Source organism: Dipodomys spectabilis, unplaced genomic scaffold, assembly GCF_019054845.1.
Source record: "Dipodomys spectabilis isolate Male_0828 unplaced genomic scaffold, ASM1905484v1 ptg000034l, whole genome shotgun sequence".
In the NCBI taxonomy this organism is placed as follows: domain Eukaryota; kingdom Metazoa; phylum Chordata; class Mammalia; order Rodentia; family Heteromyidae; genus Dipodomys; species Dipodomys spectabilis.
Genome location: NW_024870711.1, coordinates 8793290 through 8813598, shown reverse-complemented (window position 1 = coordinate 8813598; position 20309 = coordinate 8793290). Strand labels below are relative to the sequence as shown.

At 55.8% G+C, this 20309-nt stretch overlaps 1 protein-coding gene across 1 annotated transcript; it reads right to left on the bottom strand.

Annotated features, from left to right (window-relative positions):
* Positions 1-1727: 1727 nt before the first annotated feature.
* LOC122105851 (zinc finger protein 775-like) lies at positions 1728-18988 on the bottom strand. Its single transcript, XM_042677104.1, has 8 exons — positions 18552-18988; positions 18364-18442; positions 18011-18289; positions 17562-17854; positions 11372-11484; positions 5597-5752; positions 4502-5334; positions 1728-3163 (listed from the first exon to the last, which is right to left on the bottom strand). Exons 1-7 carry the CDS (start codon positions 18986-18988, stop codon positions 4718-4720), a joined length of 1974 nt encoding a protein of 657 aa, XP_042533038.1. The 3' UTR covers positions 1728-3163; positions 4502-4717.
* Positions 18989-20309: the final 1321 nt, after the last annotated feature.

Sequence of the window (20309 nt, the reverse complement as noted above, 5' to 3'; positions counted from 1 at the left end):
TGGGCCTTTCCACAACAGGTGTGGAAACCAGCCATTCATCACAAACAGCTGCTGCCCCCACTCCTACCCCCTCTTCCGCCCCCATCCCCTCCGCTCCCCTCACCACAGAGTCTGGTCAGGTAACTGGCAGTGGAGCAGGCTGAGGGCCAGACCTGCCGCCCCAGGGAGGCTTCAGGGAAAGAAAGTGAACGGGATTCCCAGCACTGACCTCAAGTGACTGGCCACGTGGAGTGACTCACCACACAGGACCCTGCTGGGCTCACAGAGGCTGTGGATGTAGTCACACAGCCAAGTGGACAAGCAGGATGCAGAATGCAGGTGCTGGAGCGCACCTTGGACGCGATGAGGTCTGGTCCCTTTATTATCACGAAGGACACCACTCAAGCCGTGGCAAGTGGGCCTCCGGTCAGCACCTCCTCCGAGAGAAGATACGGCAGTTGGCTGCAAGCTTTGCCTTAGGGTAGAAGACAGTGATGTGTCTGATACTTACATTAATAGCTTGTGTACCTCTTTGCTTCTTAAACTAATTCCATGAGGTGTGATTTTTCTCCTGTCATAAGAGGACTTCGATCAAGATCAAGGCTGGTCTAGGAAACCCAGGCCCAGAACATATTCTCCTGACTTGGGCCATCTTGAAGGCACATCTCTGGTCCCCATGAAGTTACCCCAAATCTGCTCTGCAGGTCTGTCCCCACTGTGGGCTGAGCAAGCAGCTGGAACCCCAGCATGCCTGGTAAAAAGACAGGATTGGAGGCTGAGATCTGAGGATCACAGTTCAAAGCCAGCTCCAGCAGGAAAGTGTGAGACTCTTATCTCCAATTAACCACATAAAGCCAGAAGTGGAGCTGTGGCTAAGTGGTAGAGAGCTAGCCTTGAGCATAAAAGCTTAGGAACAGCACCCAGGCCCTGAGTTCAAGCCCCAGACCAGCAAAAATTTTTAAAATAAAATGAATTAAAATGTAAAAGCCAAGAAGCAAGGTGTGGGTTTTGATTTGTTTCCTTTTGTCTTTAGCCATCTTATGACCATATTTCAACGGAAGCCCCACCCTGCTCCAGCGAAGACCCAAGGACCACCTCATACCAGCTGATAGTAACAGAACCTTTATTCTACTCCAACAGCTCCGCTGGATGTCAGAGACCCCCAAAATAGTCAGCCTGCGTGACTAGTTCTGTGCACTCCTGTGTCACCACGGCAGGCTCCCTCTTTCTCCCGCTGTCCCACACAGGAGAGGATTCGAGGCCTCCGGTGTCCATTACTGACCTCCGAGGAACCAGCCCACAGCCCAGCAAGGCACACCCACAAGGGAACTCACGGGCCCTCTCCCTCTCTTGCACACCTTGCAGCCTAGCCCCCACCCCTTCCAACATTTGCTTTCCCTAATCCACGGAGAAGGGTTTCCTGAGTGACTAGCCCAGCCCGGTGCTAGACCCAGTTGGGAGTTCAAGAAGAAACCACGCCGCCTCTTGCCCTCAGGGAGCTCAGTCTGCTTCTGTGCACTTGCACACGCCCATCTGCACACACACACACACACACACGAAAGAAACGAGTTGTGATTAGACAGCACACAGTCCTGGAGGGTGACACGGTGTATTAACATGGGTACGGCTCACAGAAGGAAGGTGCACAGGGGTTACACGGACCGGAAATCTCAGCTTCCCCTGTAGGTAAAGAGGGCTTGAGGGGCGGGGGAAGGAAAGGGGGCTTCCCAGAGCAACACGTGGGGGCGGGGGGCACAAATGGGGGGCAGGGCACAGTTAGGACATGGAGGAGACTGCTGGACCAGTAGCAGAGAAGGGATGTGTTCTGAGGTTTCCTCTAGATTAGCCAAAGATCAATGCTGAATGCAAGTTTTAGGGGCACAAAGTGCCTCCCCTGTCTCTGGCCTCCCTCGGCAACCCCAGGACGATCGATGGTGGGGGCAAACCTCCTGGGTAACAGGAGCAGAAAGACCACAGGGCAGGAATCCACAGGCTTCCATCCCATTCCCAGGGGTCCCACCTCTCCCAAGGGGCACTTTTTTCAGGGGCGGTGTGCACTCTTGTGCTCCCAACTAACACACGCAGGTGTGCAGCCTGCTACCCACCCCTAAACGTGAGGATGCACCGCTCACTGCCCGCCTTACCCACACTCCAGAGCAGAGCTCTGGACCTCTTCCTCCCCGCTCTTCCCGCTGGACACCTGCCTGGGGCTGGGGTGGACACAGACCAGACTCGGGCTTCCACCAGCCTCTCAGCAGTCTGGTCTCCCCAGCCCCTGGAGACCTCAGTGAAATCGGAGCCAACGCCCAAGCACAAAGCACCATTGTGAAAACCAGCTGGCTTCCAGGAAGGACGAGAAACACAGAATTAACCCGGGAGACCTGCTCCCCACACTGCAGTGTCAGGAAAGAGAAACTCGATTCCAGAAATCTAATCACCGTTGGGGTGGGAGAAGGGATTGACTGAAAGGGCTTCCAACTCAGAATTCTTTATTCCCAAACAAGGGAAGGAGTCTGGGGGGGTGGGGGGGAGAAACACTATTTGTATGGAACCCTAGATGGGGGGGAGGGTTCTATGAACGCCAGGTGAGGAAAGCTGAGGCCCACAGGGCTGGGAGTTGGGAGTAGTTGCCTGGGATTGTTAAGTCCACGTGAGGACGTGTGTTCTCAAGAGAAGTCCAAGGCTTCCTCAGATTTGCTAAGGGCGGCCCTCTCCAACACTGCAAAGAACCTTTCTGACTCAGAAAACCCACAAGTGTCCTTCATATTTGGGGGAACATTTGGTCTCTAAAGCCAGCTCTGCCACCAACTTGCTGCCCTGGCTCAAATCCGGCACTTTCCCTCTTTGAACTTCAGCCAGGCAGAAGCAGAGAAGCCAGCTCTCTACACAGGTGCTGTCCCTGGTGCCTCGGGGAGAGCTCAAGTCCAAGGTCAGGCAGCCATGCGTGTAGACCTGCCCAGGCCAAACTAGGCCTGTCTTCCCACAGGGACGTGCAATGGGCCTCTAATGCCAGGCTCCGTTGGGTCCTCTCTACAGGTCACTGCAGGGCACTTCCGAGGTAGGTCTTCTTAGGACGTGTTCTCAGACCTAGGGGCAGTGCCAGCCATGTTTCCAACATCATGACATCTCTGTGCCCAGATGTGCCCTGCACCTTGTGGGTCCTGAAGTCCTGTCCACTTCACATCTGTTCAGAAAAACAAAGAGATCAGAGGGGAATCTTATTCTGGGACACAGCCCTATACACCCACTCTGCTGAGCTGCTCCAGCCAGACACGTCTGGGGCTTTGAGCAAGCCTACTTAGTCCCCTACGAACCACTGCCAGGATCATTAATTCTATTTACAGACAAGACTCTTTGGGTTCAGGGCAAGTGGGTAACAAGCTCCAGATGTCCCAGCGCCTTGTTTAATGTTCTTCAATCAAATACTAGTTCTCAATGCAACTGCCAGAAGGACAGAAAGCAGAGAGTAACAGATCCCTGAGGAGCCACACTGAAGAAAGAATAGAGCCAGGCACCAGTGGCTCACGCCTGTAATCCTAGCTACTCAGGAGAGTGAGATCTGAGGATCAGCAGTTCAAAGCCAGCCCGGATAGGAGAGTCTGTTAGACTCCTAACCTCCAATAAATCCCTTAAAAAGCCAGAAGTAAAACTGTAGCTCAAATGGTAGAACCTCGAGCAAAAGAAAAACCAACAAAACTCATGGACATTGCCCAGGCCCCTGAGTTCAAGCCTCAGGACTCACAAAAAAAAAAAAATCAAGCAGAGGGAAAGATTGGTCCCCTGCATTTGGCAGCAGCCTGACAGGCAGCAGAGAGATCTGGGAGCAAAGGTCTTTTTGGAGCCCTCAGCACCCTCCCTCCATGTCCCCAGGGGCCTGTCTCCCCCATCACAGACAGCACGTGGCACCAGCCACACGGCTGAATCCTTCCAGCTCCACCTGCCACGGTTTAGCCATTCCATTGAAAGCTCTAGGAGTACTGGGTAAAAACCAAGGCCCAGGCCCCCCTCACTATCACACTAAGTGCAACTCTGACTGCGGGCAGGCGAGGGCATGCCTCTGCTCCTGGCTTTGGCGTGCCACCGTGCCAACAGAGGCCCTCGAGCTCAAGTCCGCTGCAGGAGCTTGGCCAAGCGTCTTTGCTACCACAGCACCCAGCGCTCCAGGGCGATTCAGGGAAACCTCAGGGAGGAGGGAGAATCTCCATCCTTATGCTCCACTTAGAGAGGAGCAACCTGAGACGTGAAGTGAAATGACGTCTCCAGGTCCTGGGGCAGTGGGGTGCAGGAGGCCCAGGCCCCGGGCGGGGCAGCATGGAGAGGCTGAGGGTGGGGCTGTGCTCTCTCCTCGTTCCTGCAATTTTAACAACATTCTGGGAATGAAGGTCCGGGAAGCGGGTCGTTCTAAACAGGGCTCCAGCCCTGGCACTGACCACAGGGTCCCCTGACACCGCTGACCTGTGTCCCACACCCCCCCCCCCAAAAAAAAGCTTGAGGGGGCATCTGACCAGCTCACCGGTCTCACCTGCTTTGTAGGCCGCACGAGTCCAACGCTGGAGCCCAAAGCCGCGGCGTGCTGCCGGCCAGAGGATCTGCGGGGGAAGGCCCGAGCCACACCCCAGCACCCCACGTCTGGCTCTCCCCCTCTCCCAGAAGCCCACCCCCCCAGGCGACCGCAGCCCAGCGCCTGTCCCCAAGGCCTCGGGCCGGTGCCGACGGGGCGGCGGCCCGCAGGCGTGCCTCACAGCACGCGGCCTAGGTGGGGCGCCTGGGCCTCGGGCCCGTGGCCGTGGCTGCGCTGGTGGGTCTTGAGCGAGCCCTCGCGCGCGAAGCTCTTGCCGCACCGCGGGCAGAAGTAGGGCCGCCGCTCCCCGAAGACGCCGGGCCGGCGCGGGTGCGGCGCGGGCATGCGCGCGTGCGTGCGCTGGTGGTTGAGCAGGAAGCGCGGCTCGCGGAAGCAGCGGCCGCACTGCGCGCACTGGTGCGGCTTCTCGCCGCTGTGGATGCGCCGGTGCGTGAGCAGGTTCTGCTTGAGGCTGAAGCAGCGGCCGCACTCCGGGCAGGGGAAGGGCCGCTCGCCGGTGTGCGTGCGCTGGTGCACCTCCAGGTTGTGCTTCACGCTGAAGGCCTTGCCGCACTCGGGGCACACGAAGGCGGCCGCGCGGCCCGCCCCGGCGTGCGCCTTCTGGTGCCGCACCAGGCTGGGCTGCTGCGAGAAGGTCTGGCCGCACAGCGGGCAGCGGTGCGGCGGCTCCTCGGCGGGCTGGTGGATGACCAGGCCCGGCTCCTCCCCGGGGCCCTCCTCCCCGTCCCCGAGCGGGGACCGGCCCCTGGACGACACCAGCTCGGTCATGGGCACTGCCGGCCGCAGTCACCGACCCCTGGGGAGGCAGAAGCAGAAATGGGGTCAGGTCTGGCCGGGAGAGCTGCGCCGCCCTCCGCGCCCCCTCGTGAGGGCCCGCGCGGAGCCTCACGGGAAGTCACCTGTGTCACTCGGTCACCGACCGCGACAGCAGAGGACCCCGGGGCTCGGAGGCCGCGTCCTGAGCCGCCCGCCCCCCCACTCCCCGGGCTCTGGGGTCCCTTCACCGGCCTCCGTGGTGGCACCGCCTCCCCGAACCTCCGCGATGGCCCCACCGTTTGTTCCCGCTCTCTGCGCGCTCTCTGCGCGCCTGCGTCTCCGGGGAGGGCGGGTCGCCCCCACCCCCACCCAAAGTCAGCTGCTGAAACCACGTGGCGGCCTCCCTTCGGCGAACCTTACATGCGATGCCAAAGCCTGGGAGGGGATCGTGTCCGGGGTCGCTGGATGTCCTCCTCCCCCTCCCCGAGGGCCAGTCTGCTCCCCACCACCCCTTCCCCAGACCCAAGCTGCTGAAAGCCAAAGGAACCCCGCCTCAGATCTCTTGCCTGTCCCATGGCTGGCTTTGCATCTGCCATACCGTCTCCTCTCTGGCGAATGACTTCCATCTACAGGCCCTGTGTGTCTGTCTTCCCTGATGTGGTACCACACCAGAGATCCCCTACGTCTTTTTGGCTAGTCTGTTCTCCTTTCAGGGATGCTTGACTCGAGAATTCGAATCTACATCCTTACAGAGCCCCCTACATCCTCACCAGACGGCCTTATAGGACAGACATCAGTCTCAATGGCCCAACCCTTCTTCGGCTTGTGCCCTGGAGACCGAGACACAGGCTGGGTCCCAAGGACCCCACCTAGGTTCCCTCCTTCAGGCTAGTCATTCTGGGCTTGAAACCAAATCTAAAATCAAAAGAAACATCCACTTAGAAATTTGGCCTCAGTATCAAATGGACAATCACAAAATTAAAGAACTTAACCACTTAGAAATTTGGCCTCAGTATCAATTGGACAATCACAAAATTAAAGAACCTAACCACTTAGAAATTTGGCTTCAGTACCAATTGGATAATTGCAATCGCTGACCTGAATATAGCACTCTGGACCCCACAATATTGCAAGATTTGGACAATTTCTGTCAATGCAATGGTGAATGGTCAGAGGTTCCATACGTTCAGGTTTTCTTTGTTCTCCGTGCTCATCTTTCTGTCTCTTTAAACAAACTCCCTCTGTCAACCTTCATTTCTGCCTCCCAGCCATCTCCTCTAGAAAGGTAACTTGTCGTGTCTTGTAGTAGTTCAGTCTCTCTCTCTCTCTAGTGTGCCCTTCTTTTCTGCTTGTCTGTCTCCTTGCTTGCTCAGTAAAGCTCTGCCAAGTTTTCTGCCATCTTGGCCACATGGTGGGTTAAGAGTATAGCCTCACCCTTCCTTCAACCAAACTTACTCCTCCACCCATCCAGCAACTATGCAACAGTCAATTCATATACTAATGTGCCCTGCTAACTAAGTTGCCATCTCTCTTAATAGGCCCTGGAAACTGAGCCCCCCTCAGTGGTTTGCTAGCAAAAATGTCTAAACATATTCTGTTCTTGGCTATTTAGGTCTTGGTTATCTGTAAGAGATTCTGTTTGTTGTCAAAAGTTTTGTGTCTTGAGTTTTCCCTTGCATTTTTTTTTTGGTTTGCCTGTTTTTCTAGCACTGATTTACTGGAATTACAGAAAACTTACAGCTGATTTAAAAAACAAAAACAAAAAACCACCTAAGTGTGCTTAAAACTTTTGTGCACAAGTATGTGTGTGTGTGTGTGTGTGAGAGAGAGAGAGAGAAAGAGAGAGACCATGTTTAATATAACCTCATTTTAATGCATTAAAAACTATCATATTCTGGGCAACGGTAACTCACACCTATAAGTCTAGCTACCCAGGAGGCTGAGATCTGAGGATCGTAGTTCAAAGCCAGTCTGGGCCGGAAAGTCCATCAGACTCTCATCTCCTATAAACGACCAGAAAAACGGCAGTGGCACTGTGGCTCAAGCGGTAGAGTGCTGGCCTTGAGCTGAAGAGCTGAGGGACAGTGCCCAAGCCCAGAGTTCAAGCCCCATGACCAACAAAAAAAAGGGGGAAGGGGAGTTAGTAGAGAGTGGCTTTGGAAAGGGAATTAAAAATGGCTTCCTTTGGGGGCTGGGAAGATGACTCAGAGGTAGAGCGCTTGCCTTGCATGCATGAGGCCCTGGGTTCGATTCCTCAGCACCACATAGCAAAAAGAAAAAAGCCAGAAGTGGCACTGTGGCTCAAGTGGTAGAGCGCTAGCCTTGAGCTGAAGAGCTGAGGGACAGCGCCCAGGCCCAGAGTTCAGGCCCCATGACCAGACCTCCCCCCCCCAAAAAAAGGCTTCCTTTGGGTAAAAAGAATTTGGGAAGTAAGAATTGTTCTAAATGTTTGTTTCAAAATGGACAGAAGAGAAAATTAAGACTATCAAAGTTCACTTAAGTATCTGTTTATGTCAAGGTCTTTCAAATGAACACTTTTTGACTCAAATGCTATTTTTCACAGTCTAATGTCTGTTTCCCAAGGATGTTAGCTACTTTGGATACAGAGCCATTTTTCTGCATTTGTCATTGTAAACACAAAGGTGTGACTTAGTAACAATGATTATAATTAGTGTCCTAAAGTACTATATTCAGTTAAAAATTAAGAAATACGATTGATTATATCAGCTGTTATTTCAAAACTCAATATTAGACAGTTTTGTCATTACAGATTTAGTCATACCCACAGAGGCATAAATAACTCTTACAAATATTTATTGGTCAAACTTAACTTCTTCTATTCTTGACAAGTTCCTGATAAGCCCTGCTTAAAAACTATTTCTCTTGATCTTGTTGCTTCAATTGGAAATGAAAAGGGTCTCTAGGCATCAACTCTCTTTGGATGAAGTCTGAAAGAATCAGATACCCCTGGGACGAAACTTGTCCTAGAGTCCATCCAGAGGCAGTTGGAAAAACTGTACAGACAAGATGGAATGGTATCAGATCCTAAATGGAGTCATTTTGTGTTTTGATTAACCAGAAATCAAAAGAAAATAGTTATTAAGCATGCCTATCTAATATCCATACCTAACTTCCAACTGGATGGGACCTTACATTCTTGCCTTTGCTACCTGCTATTTATATTTATAGTGAGTCTTAGACTCAGGATAGTTTGCCTTGGCACATACAGTCCAGACATCCAGAGTCCATCTACCTCAAGGGCTCTCACTGGTCCCAGCTTCTGACTGGTTATTCTTAACCAGTCCACCATGCTCTTCCCTACCCAGTCACCAGATGTTAGCCAGTCAGGAGTAGTTCGTTATGGATATGATCCACCAACTCCAGGACCACCTGGAATACAGGAGATAGGAACTAGCCAAAGCATCCTTTTTCAATCTTTTTCTTTTCGGCCCTGCATGGATAGCTGCCCTTCCTTCTGCCATTTGTGTGTCCTCTAATCTTTCTTTTGTTATTGTTCAGCCCCTATCTCATGAGACTTCTTTCAGACTTCATCCAAAGAGACATACATATGACCTGTTACAGCTGCCTTCTCCCAGATCTGACAACATCTCTGCCTTTTACCCCTGGAACCCAGGCCCCTTGGCAGCAGGAGAGCAAATGAACGCCCCCTTTATAACTATCAAAAGGCTGGAATGTTAGGTCTGCCAGAAGAATAGCGCCCTCAGCCCTCCTCTTTATGAAGGATAGAAGATAGTCTTACAAGAAATCACCTGCCACAAACTAGTAACCACCTGTAACAGAACCACCTGACTGTGAGTCAGCAGAGGACCCCAGGCTCTGAGGTCACTGCCTCATTCTTTGAGGTCACTTCCTGAACTGCCCCAGTCACGCCTCCTTCCGACAGTGAGAAGGTTCCCCAGGCTCTGAGATCACTTCAGCATCCACTCCACCTTTTCCTATGCAATCTTTCCACCATTAGTTCTTGCTATCTGCACGCCTCCATCTCGTGCAGGCCAGCAGTTTGCTCTCCCCCAAATAAACTCTTTTCTGCCTGAACCACCTGGTGGTTCTCTTTCAGCAAACATTACTGGAATGAGCCAACCCCTAAGTGGAGGGGTCACTCTACTCCCACAATGTCCAGCACTCACCCTTCTAGAACAGTGTTAAGCCAGTGCTTTCTCCTCTACCTGTTTGTCACAGCCTGCCTTTCTCATGAGCACCTCTCCATAATCATCTCCTCCAAGAGGCCTCTCCTGACCTCTGCAGCCTCTCCTTGAACCATGCTGCTCACCCTTGACCTCACTTGCTGCCCTAAATTGAGGGACATCACAGGCCTCTGTCCTGTCCCCCAGCTCAAGGACACAGCTACCTTCTTATAACTTGGACATCAACCCTCCCAGCCCCCAGATAAATGCTGCAGGGGAATATGGCCCGTCTTCACCTGGCTCCGTTCCATCTCTCCAAACAGATTCCCAAGGAGGAAGTAAAGGAGGTACACTCCAAACTGGCACCCAAACCATTCCTACAAAGCTTAACGCAGGAAACAAACAAAATCTCTGGAAACTTGAAAGTGACCTCAATAGGTTAACTATTAAGGCTGTGCCTCTTCATTTATGAAAATGAAGCAAGGGCTGGTTGCAAGTCACTGATCTGGAGCTTGAGCTCACAGGGCCTGGGTTTCAGCTAGATTCCTCTGGGTCACCCCCCTGCAAAGCCTGGGCCAAAGGGCTGAGCAATGCATTCCATGTTCAACAAACATCCCCAGCACCTGCTCCCTCTACACCACCCTGGAGACCCCTCCCTAGACCTCCCTGCTCCCCTGAAAGGGTTTTATCCTCATAGGGGCCCATTTTATATATGGGATAATTGAGGCTGGGAAGGTCATCAAACAAGGTCACCCAGCAAGGTGAGCCAGGCCTAGGCCCTAAGTCTCCCAATTCACTGTGGAAAGCTGATTTCAATATACCAGCTGTTCTGCAACTCAACACCCTTCAACACACACATACACGCACACATGCACACATGCACACATACACACACGCACACCAGCCCAGCCACTGCAGACCCATCCGTTCCCAAAGGGCCACTGCTGTTGTAGGGACATTCCCATGACCTCTGCCAACTGCTGCAGACCCAGGGGGCGGCTCCGCGCGTCCCACGTCCCCAGCTCCTCGGGGTCCTCCCAGGACCACCCTTGCAGGCCCGCCACACTTTCAGCTCAATGTGGGGTCTCAAAGGCACCTCGTGTCTTCCTCTACCGCGGCCGGGGCAGAGCGGGCGCTGACCCTGGGGAAGGAAGGGGACGGGGACCGCTGGCCACAGTCCCCACCCACAGGTCTGTCCCCGGGCGGGCAGCTGCCCTGACATTTGCAGCCACAAACCCTCGAAGTCCCCTCGGCCAATCTCGGCCTGGCCGGGGCCCCCTCCGCACTCCAGGCCCCGCCCGCCCGAGGGTCCGCGGCCCCCGTCCTCCCCGAGTTCCTCCGGCCGCACTCACAGCCCCGGCGGCGCCCGGCTCCTCCCGGTCTCCGGCGGTGGCTTTTTCCTCCAGAGGCTGCGCCGCCCGAGGCAAATACGGTAACTCTCCCGCAGCGCCTCCCGCGCCCCTTCGGCCCCGGCCCCGCCAAGCCGACCCCGCGAAGCCGGCCGGCCTCCGCCGCCGGGCTCTGGCCAAACACGCTCCGACCGGACCGCGCTCACGCGAGCGCCGCACCGCACCGCACACCCCGCCAACTCTCGGGACCACTGCGACCCCAGAGAAATATGGTAAAGCGCGCGCCGCAACCCCACCCCCAGGGAAATACGTGGGGGGGCCCGAGCCCCCACCCACCCTGCCCTGCGAACAGACGCGAGCTGCTCCGCACGCCCGCACGCGGACCGCGCGACCCCGCCTAGACGGGCGATCCCGTCCCCGCAGCGCCCCTCCCAGAAGGGCCGCGCGCGCCTCCCGCAATTACGGTAGCGCCCTCCCGCAGTGACCGCCCCGGGCTCCCGCGCGGGCCTCGGTAAATACGGTAACGGCCCCGGGCCCGGCCCGGCCCCGCGCGGACTCACGTGGCGCCGCCTCCCGAGCCCGGATCCGATCCGCCGCAGCCGCCGTCGCCGGCGTCGCCGCAGCCGCACAGCAGCCCCGTGAGGCCGGGAGGTCTAACTCGCCCATAGCTTGGCTGGCGGAGGACGGGAGGCCGCGCGCGGAGCGCGGGGCCCGCCCGGGCCGGGGACGCGGCGCGCATCCCGGGGTCCGGGGACGCATCCCGGCGCGCCCGGGGGCCCGGCCGAGCCCCTCCCCGCGGCCCCAGCTCCTGCGGGGCGGCTGGACGAGCGCCGTCCCCGCCTCCCTCCCTTCCCAGGCGGGAGCAGCCCCGGCGCTGCCCGGGCGGCGGGCGGGGAGGACGGAGGCGGGGAGCGCGCGGCGCCGCCGGGCCCGGCACCCCGGCCCGGAGCGCAGGCAGAGGGCGGAATCCGAGCCGGGCCTTCCTCGCCGGCCTTGGCAGAGCCCGCCCTCCTGTACGGCCGGCACCGGCCACCAGGTGGACCAGGGAGCGGGGGGGGGGGGGGGGGGCCACACCCGTAACCCCGCTCTGCAGAGCTGGGGTCGAGCCCAGGAGACCCGAAGTTGCAGGTGAAGCCCACGGAAGCCGTGGGTGCGAGGGGCGGCTCCGGGCCCCAGTTCCCCCAACCTGTGTCTACCTCTGACTTGTTTCACAGCTCGTTTCCCATGAGCTAGCCCGTGGGAACGTGCGGTAACCTGTGCAGTCTAGGTTGCACGGTGTCATTATATATTTTATAGGTCAAACATTAAGAAACAAAAAGGTGTCTGCATGCCTGTAATCCCAGCACGGAGGAGACTGAGACAGGAGGACGGTGAGTTTTAGGACAGAGCCTGGGTTATACCAAGAAGGTGTGTGTGTGTGTGTGTGTGTGTGTGTGTGTGTGTGTGTGTGTGTGTGTGTGTGTGTGTGTGTAAAAAATGGCTTCCTGCACAAGACCCAGATTGAGGTGAGCAGATTCCAAGTGATAAAGTTCCTCCCAATTCACAGTTGACTGGAAAAATGATTTCAAATTACAAGTGGAGCCAGGTACCATAGGCTCAAACTCCTCAATCCTGGGATATGAGGACCGTGGTTCAAAGCCAGCCCAGGCAGAAAAGCCCATGAGACTCTTACCTCCAATAAACTACTCAGAAAGAGCAAGACGTGGCTCTGTGGCTGAAGTGGTAGAGGACTAGCCTTGAGCACAAGGATGCTCAGGGTCATCACCCAGGCTCTGAGTTCAACCCCACTCCCCACCCGCAAATAAAATTACAAATGGGCATCAGGCATGGTGGTACATGCCTGCAATCCCAGCTTTCAGGAAGCTGAGGCAGGAAGATTGAGTTGGAGACTGATCCGAGACACTGTCAGAGACAGATGATGGAGACAGATGATAGACAGGTAAAGTTACCAGCAGCAGAGGAACATTAAAAAGCTTTCTCTCTGCGAATAGCTGCCAGGTGAAGGGAGTAGCTGGGATTTCCCAGGCTACTTGGGTTAGAGGCACACAGGGCTGCTCCACATGCAGGCTTTGGGAGACTAGAGCCTCTTGGTACCATGGATTTCCCCTGTGGCTCTACAAGTGCCTGTTGTGTCTTTTGGGTCTGGGGAACTGAAGAATTTGGGGAGGGGCATAAGGAAGCTGGGCCTGGAGGCCAAGCTGCCTTGCTTCCCCAACTCTCCCAGGGAGCTCATCCAGGCCCATCCCAGGCTCTGAGGACCCAAGCTACCCCCAGCTGTCCTCACAGCACTTCAGTGAGGTTCTTGGGCCCCTGGATCCCCTCCAAGAGACATTGGTATCTTAAACAGGAACAAAAGGAAGGGGGCTTGGGAAGCAGAGCTGATTTTACCCCTCAAATAGTGGAGCGTTCCTTCAGCAGGGACAGGACAAGACAGCAGGACCTCCTGAGCTCGTGCCCACCCCTCTGATCCTGGGACAGCCCCTCCTCCCAGCTCTCCACATCCCAGCTTAGACACCGTCACTTACAAGAACTAGTTTTTTTTTTATGTCTTCTGCAGGCCACAAGAGAAATGGAGACACTTAGTGAAGACAGGTTTTTAAAAGTAAATTCGGAAGTATATACACCTTAAAAATGGCACCCATATTTTTGGCAGCATTTTCTAGTCAAGCTGAACCAAAAAAAGAAAAAGCTAAGAGGGTTGAAGCCCTGGGCATTGAAGGAGAAAGCCAAGAGAGCAGGCTTAATCCTGATTCCATTTGCTTCTTGCTTTACATCCATGCACACAGCCCATCCCCACAACAGGAAGGTAATGTGGCAATATTCTGCAGACATAGCCACACTTCTTCATCCAGGTAGGACAGTGGCCCACGTGTGACCCCTGCCATCCTGCGAGGCCCACGTGGCAGCTGGAAGCTGGCCTGGCTCCCTCCCTTGTAGTTAGAAAGTATGGCACAGATAGTCCAGTCTGGGATCTGTGTTCCTACCCTGGGTCCCCCTGGGACAGCTCTAACCACTGCTGGTCCTCCCCCCAGCTCCTCCCACACAAGACTCCGTCCCCTGGACTTCTGCACACAGCTGGCCAATACCCCATCCACAGTCATAGGACAGGTGTCCCTGATGAACCTTGTCCCCAAAGCATCTGGTGATAGACCTCAAATCTGTAGGCCGTTTCCGTCCAGTGTGCATGTGGAAGCAGCCATGTCTCCAGGGTATAGCCCTGAGAGGTCCCAGTCCGTGTCTGTCAGGTGAATGGGTGTGTGTGGAAGCTCCAGCTGACACCATGTGAGCAGCCACGGAGGAAAGGCTCCAAGGCTGAGCAGTGTGCTAATTACACATTAACAACAACAAAAATGAATTGTGGGCTGAGCTCCAAGCCCAGCCACAATTTTGAGAGCTGGAAGAAGCTACCGAGACCTGGATGAAGATTTGAAGTCTTATCTACTCTGAAGTTCTCTTTCCTTAGAATCAAAACCTAAGTGTGATCTATGACATCAGTTCTGCTGAACCCTTAAATGTGCAACAGGATTATAGACTATGTCTATCATCCTAGCTACTTGGGAGACCGAGATCTGAGGATCACAGTTCAAAGCTAGCCAAGGCAGGACAGTCCAGGAGACTGATCTCCAAGTAATCACCAAAACCCCAGAAGTGAGGTGTGGCTCAAATGGTAGAACACCAGCCTTGAGAGAAAAAAAAGGGTCCCAGGCTCTGAGTTCAAGTCCCAGTACAGACACCAAAACAATAAAAAGAAAAAACAGTGCAGAAGGCCTACTACACTATAGTAGTGATTTGTTCCTCAGGGAGACTGGGAAAAATGGGAAAACCCTTTCCCTGACTTTCCATAAGTGCACATGATCTAAAAGCTGCCACACGTAGCGTTTTAAAATAATTATTAGTACCATTTCCTCAATGCTTGCTGAGTGCCTGGGATTGTATACTGCATGCTTTAGTTTATGTAAATCACTTTCCAAGGTCCCATAAATTAAACAGACTGGATTTAATCCCATAATAGCCTCTACCCAGTATTCCCCAAAATAAACAAACCCCCAAAGTTCTTTCTAAATTTGGGCAGTAGGGAGAGGAGGAGGAGACCAGTTTAGCACCATTCCCAGGAATATACTATCCAAGGGCTGTGTGCAACTATTTATTACAACTAAACAAGCTAAAATTCCATTTCGCTGCCTTCTTTTACATGTTCAGTAGCCATATGTGGCTAGTGGCTGTCAGATATGGAATATTTCAACATGGCAAAACGTGCTACTGGACAGCACTGGCCTAGATACTGCCCCTCCATACCCAGGCAGCCCAGAACCAGGCCCTCTGTAGTCTAAGGAACACCATTGACCTCCCTCTCTGCCCTGCCCATGTCTGCACTCAGAAACAAGTGGTACAAGACCACATACAATTTTTAGCTCCAATACTCCTACCAGAAGGTCAAAGTATTTCTTTGCCAAATTCAAACCATGTTTGAAATGTTTCTGAAGCACCTCTACCAGATCCCCTGCTAAGACCCTGCTGGGCACTGGACCTGCCTGCTCCTTGACAAGGTACGCTTGTGGCCGCTGAGCAATTGCTTCTCTGGCCTTGTCAGGCCCCTCCTCATGGCACCAGCAAGCCCTGAGCCTGGGTGCTCAATACCAGATCATCCCCAAGAGCCTGAGCACCTCACATGTGGACTTAACACTCACACTGCCTGGCAGAGGACAGCCACTGTTCAAGTAGTCTTTGTCTAGGTCATGTTCCTTAGCAACCAGACCAGGAACCCCAGCCCCACCCAGCTCATGTGGGTTTGGTTGCAAGCTTGGCCATAGGTCCCCACTGCAAACCTGTACTCACCTGGCCGAGGACCAGACAGAAGTCCTTTGAGGTCGTCACTTTCTTCCACATGGTTGACTGTGCTCCCCTCTGGACCCCTTCATCTCTGCAAGGCTGCACAGGATCGTGGATCATAAATGACAAGTCTGACTTTCTTGTGTTTGGTTTTATGATTTGTCTCTTTGCAATATTTTCTGACCTAGTTTTATGGCTTTGAAATAAAAGGCAATGGAAGTTGCAATGGACAATAACTCGACATTTTTGGAGAAGTCTGTGTTTGTAGCAGTGGATATGGATTAAGATAGCGGGAAGCCTGGGACCTGCTTCCAGTCTGTGCCACAATCTGTGGACAAGCCACAGCCCCTTTTCCAGTGGGTACAATAGTCTGTCTACAGTACTAACCACACAGACTAAATAAGGTAAAGAAAGCCTTGTTAATAAGGCTGGGGCTGGTGATGATTTGCCCAAGAGTTGACCATATAGATTACACCAAATAGTGCATGGTATCAGAATAATTTTCTGTGAAGGTTCTTGAACAAGGGTAAAGACTATGTCTTTTTCATTCCAGGAGTCTGGTATCCTCAGAACCATGAACCTCAGATCTCAGCCTCCTGAGTAATTAGGTTTACGGGCATGAGCCCAGCTGGCTCCATGTACCCTTTTGTAATATGACCATGGCCAGAGGTTTTCCCAAGATGAAGAGATGTACACTAGATCTGGAGAGAGGAGTAACCAGAACCAGACTTATCCCTCTAGAACCATGCTGGACCCCTCCTTCCCATCTCCTAGCTACCCAACCCAGGCTCCTCAATCCCCATCCTCATCCTCTGTAACTCCCTCCCCTCTGGGAAGTTTCCATCTCAGGCTCAGGCAGCACCAGGAGTAGGACCTCAGTGAAGCCGGCTGTGGAAGGGTGAGCAGCGATCTCTGGGAGGGAAAAGGCTCCTGGCACAAACTGGGGAAGAGACTTGAAGGGGAGGAGAGCAAAAGACCATCCACGCCAAGGAAGTGGGGGTGAGGAATTGCTGTGTGCATGACAAAGGCTCCCTGCCCTAGTCTGGCGTGAATACATCCCTGGGAGTACACACACACACCAGGCTTCAGCAATGGTGGCTCAGAAAGGACACTGTGACACCACGTGGAACATTCAGTCCTTCATTTTTCTTTCACAATACCAGGATGGGTAAAGATCCAAGTCAGCCACAGCCCCCCACTCCCTTGAGGCCAGCGAAAGCAGTGGCGACCGCTCTGTCCTGCCCAGCCACCTCCCAGAGCAGACACGCTTCCACTGAGACCACCAGTCTGCACCCCGGAACCATTACACCCAGGCCCGTTCTAGGCCCTCCCCATCGTACCCCGCACCCTGGGCGGCGGTGCGCTCGGGATTGGGCACGGACCAGCAAACCGGGCAGCCCTTCCAGAAGTGGTTGCTGGGTGGCCGGTTAGTGCTGGCACTGTCCGTGGTGCTGGGGACGTGCTCTCCCTCCCTGGAGGCCGCCCTGCTCTTCCCACGGAACCGTCTGTCACCACCATGGGGACGCCCCGGCCACCCTGCAGCCCCGTGTGGCAGGCCGATGCCGCAGCTGGCTTATTCCACACCAGGAGCCTCTCCGAGGCCCCCCAACAGCCCTTCACTCCGCACCTGAAATGTGAGGATCTCCTGAGGTGTACAGAGGGGCCCGGCGCACCCCAGACGCATCCAGTGCTGATCTAACCTTCCTCAGCACCCACCCCAGATGCCACCCGCGATGCTTCTGGAACTTTGACCCTTTTGATAGGGTCTCGCTCAAGGCGTGCTGAGAGCCAACGTTTCAGGCCATCCTCGGTCCCCCTACACACCACGCACGCGCACGCGCATCCCCGTGGTCAGTCAGGCAGGACCCGCATGCGCAGGCACATCTCCCGTGGTCAAGCAGGCCGGACGCGCATGCGCACTACGGCGCCTCCTCGGCCGGGCGGGGCCGGGGCGCGGCCGCCACGCGGTGCACGCGCTGGTGCTTGAGCAGGTGCTGCTTCTGGCGGAAGCCGCGGCCGCAGGCGGCGCACAGGTAGGGCCGCTCGCCGGTGTGGTTGCGCCGGTGCCGGGTGAGGTTGGGCTTCTGGCTGAAGCGGCGGCCGCACTCGGGGCAGGCATAGGGCCGCTCGCCGGTGTGGATGCGCCGGTGGATGGTGAGCGCCGACCACCACGAGAAGCTCTTGCCGCACTCGGTGCAGATGAACTGGCGCTGCTCGCCGGGCCCCGCCAGGCCGCCGCGGCCCGGGCTCCACAGGCCTCCCGCCGCCCCGGGGGGCCGCTGGGGACCGCGGGGCGGGGTGGCCGAGTCTCGGGGCGCCTCGGGCCTGGGGGCCGGCGGCCTGGCGCCGGCGTGAGCGCGCGGACGGGCCCCGGGCAGGTGCGTGCGCTGGTGCTTGAGCAGGTGCTGCTTCTGGCGGAAGCCGCGGCCGCAGGCGGCGCACAGGTGCGGCCGCTCGCCGGTGTGGTTGCGCAGGTGGCGCGTGAGGTTGGGCTTCTGGCTGAAGCGGCGGCCGCACTCGGGGCAGGCGTAGGGCCGCTCGCCGGTGTGGCTGCGCCGGTGGATGCTCAGCGACGACCACCACGAGAAGCTCTTGCCGCACTCGGTGCAGATGAACTGGCGCTGCTCGCCCGCCGCCCCGGAGCGGCCCTGCGCCGCGCCCCGGGCCCCCGGCTGCCCCCACAGGTCCTGGCAGAGCCCCAGCCAGGCCCAGTCGGGGGGACCCCGCGGGGCCCCCGAGCGCGGGGCCCGGGCGCCCTGGCGGCCGCGGGCGTGCGCGCGCTGGTGGATGCGGAGGCCCACCTGGTGGCGGAAGCAGCGCTGGCACTCGGGACACGGGTGGGTGGCGGGCCGGGCGTGCGTCTTCTGGTGCTTGAGCAGGTGCTGCTTCTGGCTGAAGCGCCGTGCGCACTCCGGGCAGCAGAAGGGCCGCTCGCCCGTGTGGTGCCGCTGGTGGCGCGCCAGGTTGGGCTTCTGGCTGAAGCGCTTGCCGCACTTGCCGCAGAGGTAGGGCTTCTCCCCGGTGTGGGTGCGCTGGTGGATCTTCAGGGACGACCACCAGCCGAACCTCTTCCCGCAGTCCACGCACACGAAGTGACCCTCGCCGGCAGCCAGCGCGGGGCTCAGGGGCGGGGCTCGGCCTGCCAGCCGGGCGTGCTGCTGCTGCTCAGGCGCGGCCCACCGCGGCCCCCCAGTCTCCGGGGTCCACAGAGCTCCAGGCTGCCCCATGCCCTGGCATGGCCGGAGGCCGCGGTGCTGCTGGAAAATGTTCTCCTTGTCCTTCTCCGCAAGCCCGGCCTGCGGGGCCGGCGTCTGCAGCAGCCTCTCCGGCTTCTCCTGCTTGATCATCACCGGCTCATCTCCTGCCAGAGGCAAAGCGAGAGGACCGGGGAGGTCACTGGCTGCCCGGCGGGGTGGAGGGAAAGAGCAGCACCCGGAAGGGCAGCGAAGAGCTGCAAAGAATGAAGGCAGAGAGATTTATATGGAGGGAAGGATCTGGGGAGGCGATGGGGAACAGCAGAAAGGATGTGACTAGGGACAGGATGGGGGGGGGGGATGCAATTCAGGAAAAGTAAGATACGGGGATGTTTGTGAGGCCAGGGAAATGGAGTCCCTCCAGCTCGGCCACCTGACTTCTCTTACCCAGGCCTAGGATGTGCTTTTTAGAGAAACCACCGAGTGAAGTCTCCTGACCCATGGAAAAAGGTTGGCCAATTTTCTTCTTTACTTTTTTGTTTTGTTTTGTTTGTGTGGGCCAGTACTGGAACTTGAACTCAAAGCCTGGGCACTGTTCCTTAGCGTTTCACTCAAGACTGATGCTCTACCACTTAAGCCACAGCTCCACTTCCAACATTTTGGCCATTAATTGGAGATAAGAGTCTCCAGGACTTCACTGCAAGGGCTGGCTTTGATCCATGATCCTCAGATCTCAGCCGCCTGAGTAGCTAGGATTACAGGAGTGAGCCACCAGTGCCCAGCCAAATTGGACACTTTCCTTTTTTAAAAAAATTTTGTTGTGGGCTGGGAAGGTGGCTCAGTGGTAGAGTGCTTGCCTTGCATGCTCAAGGCCCTGGGTTCGATTCCTCAGCACCACATAAGCAAAAAGAAAAAAGCCAGAAGTGGCGCTGTGGCTCAAGTGGTAGAGCACTAGCCTTGAGCTGAAGAGCTGAGGGACAGTGCCCAGACCCAGAGTTCAGGCCCCACGACCGGACCAAAAAAAAAAAAAAAAATTTGTTGTTCCTGGGCACTGGTGGCTCAAACCTGTAATCCTAGCTACTCAGGAGGGTGAAATCTGAGGATCAAGGCTCAAAGCCAGCCCAGGCAGAAATGTCTGTGAAACTCATCTCCAATAAAACACCAGAAAACCGGAAGTGTTGCTGTGACTCAAGTGGTAGAGTACTAGCCTTAAGCGGAAGAGCTGAGGGAGAGTGCCCAGGCCCAGAGTTCAAGTCCCACTACCGACAAAAAAAAAAAAAAATTATTGTAAAGGTGATGTACAGAGGGGTTACAGTTATGTAAGTCAGGTAATGAGTACATTTCCTTTTGAACAGTGTCACTCATTCCCTTGTTATTTCCCAGTTTTTCCTCTCCTGACCCGTGTAGTATCACTGCTGAATCAGTTCATACTTTGTCCCACCATTTCTGTGCTTTCCCTCCCCTCCCCAAAACA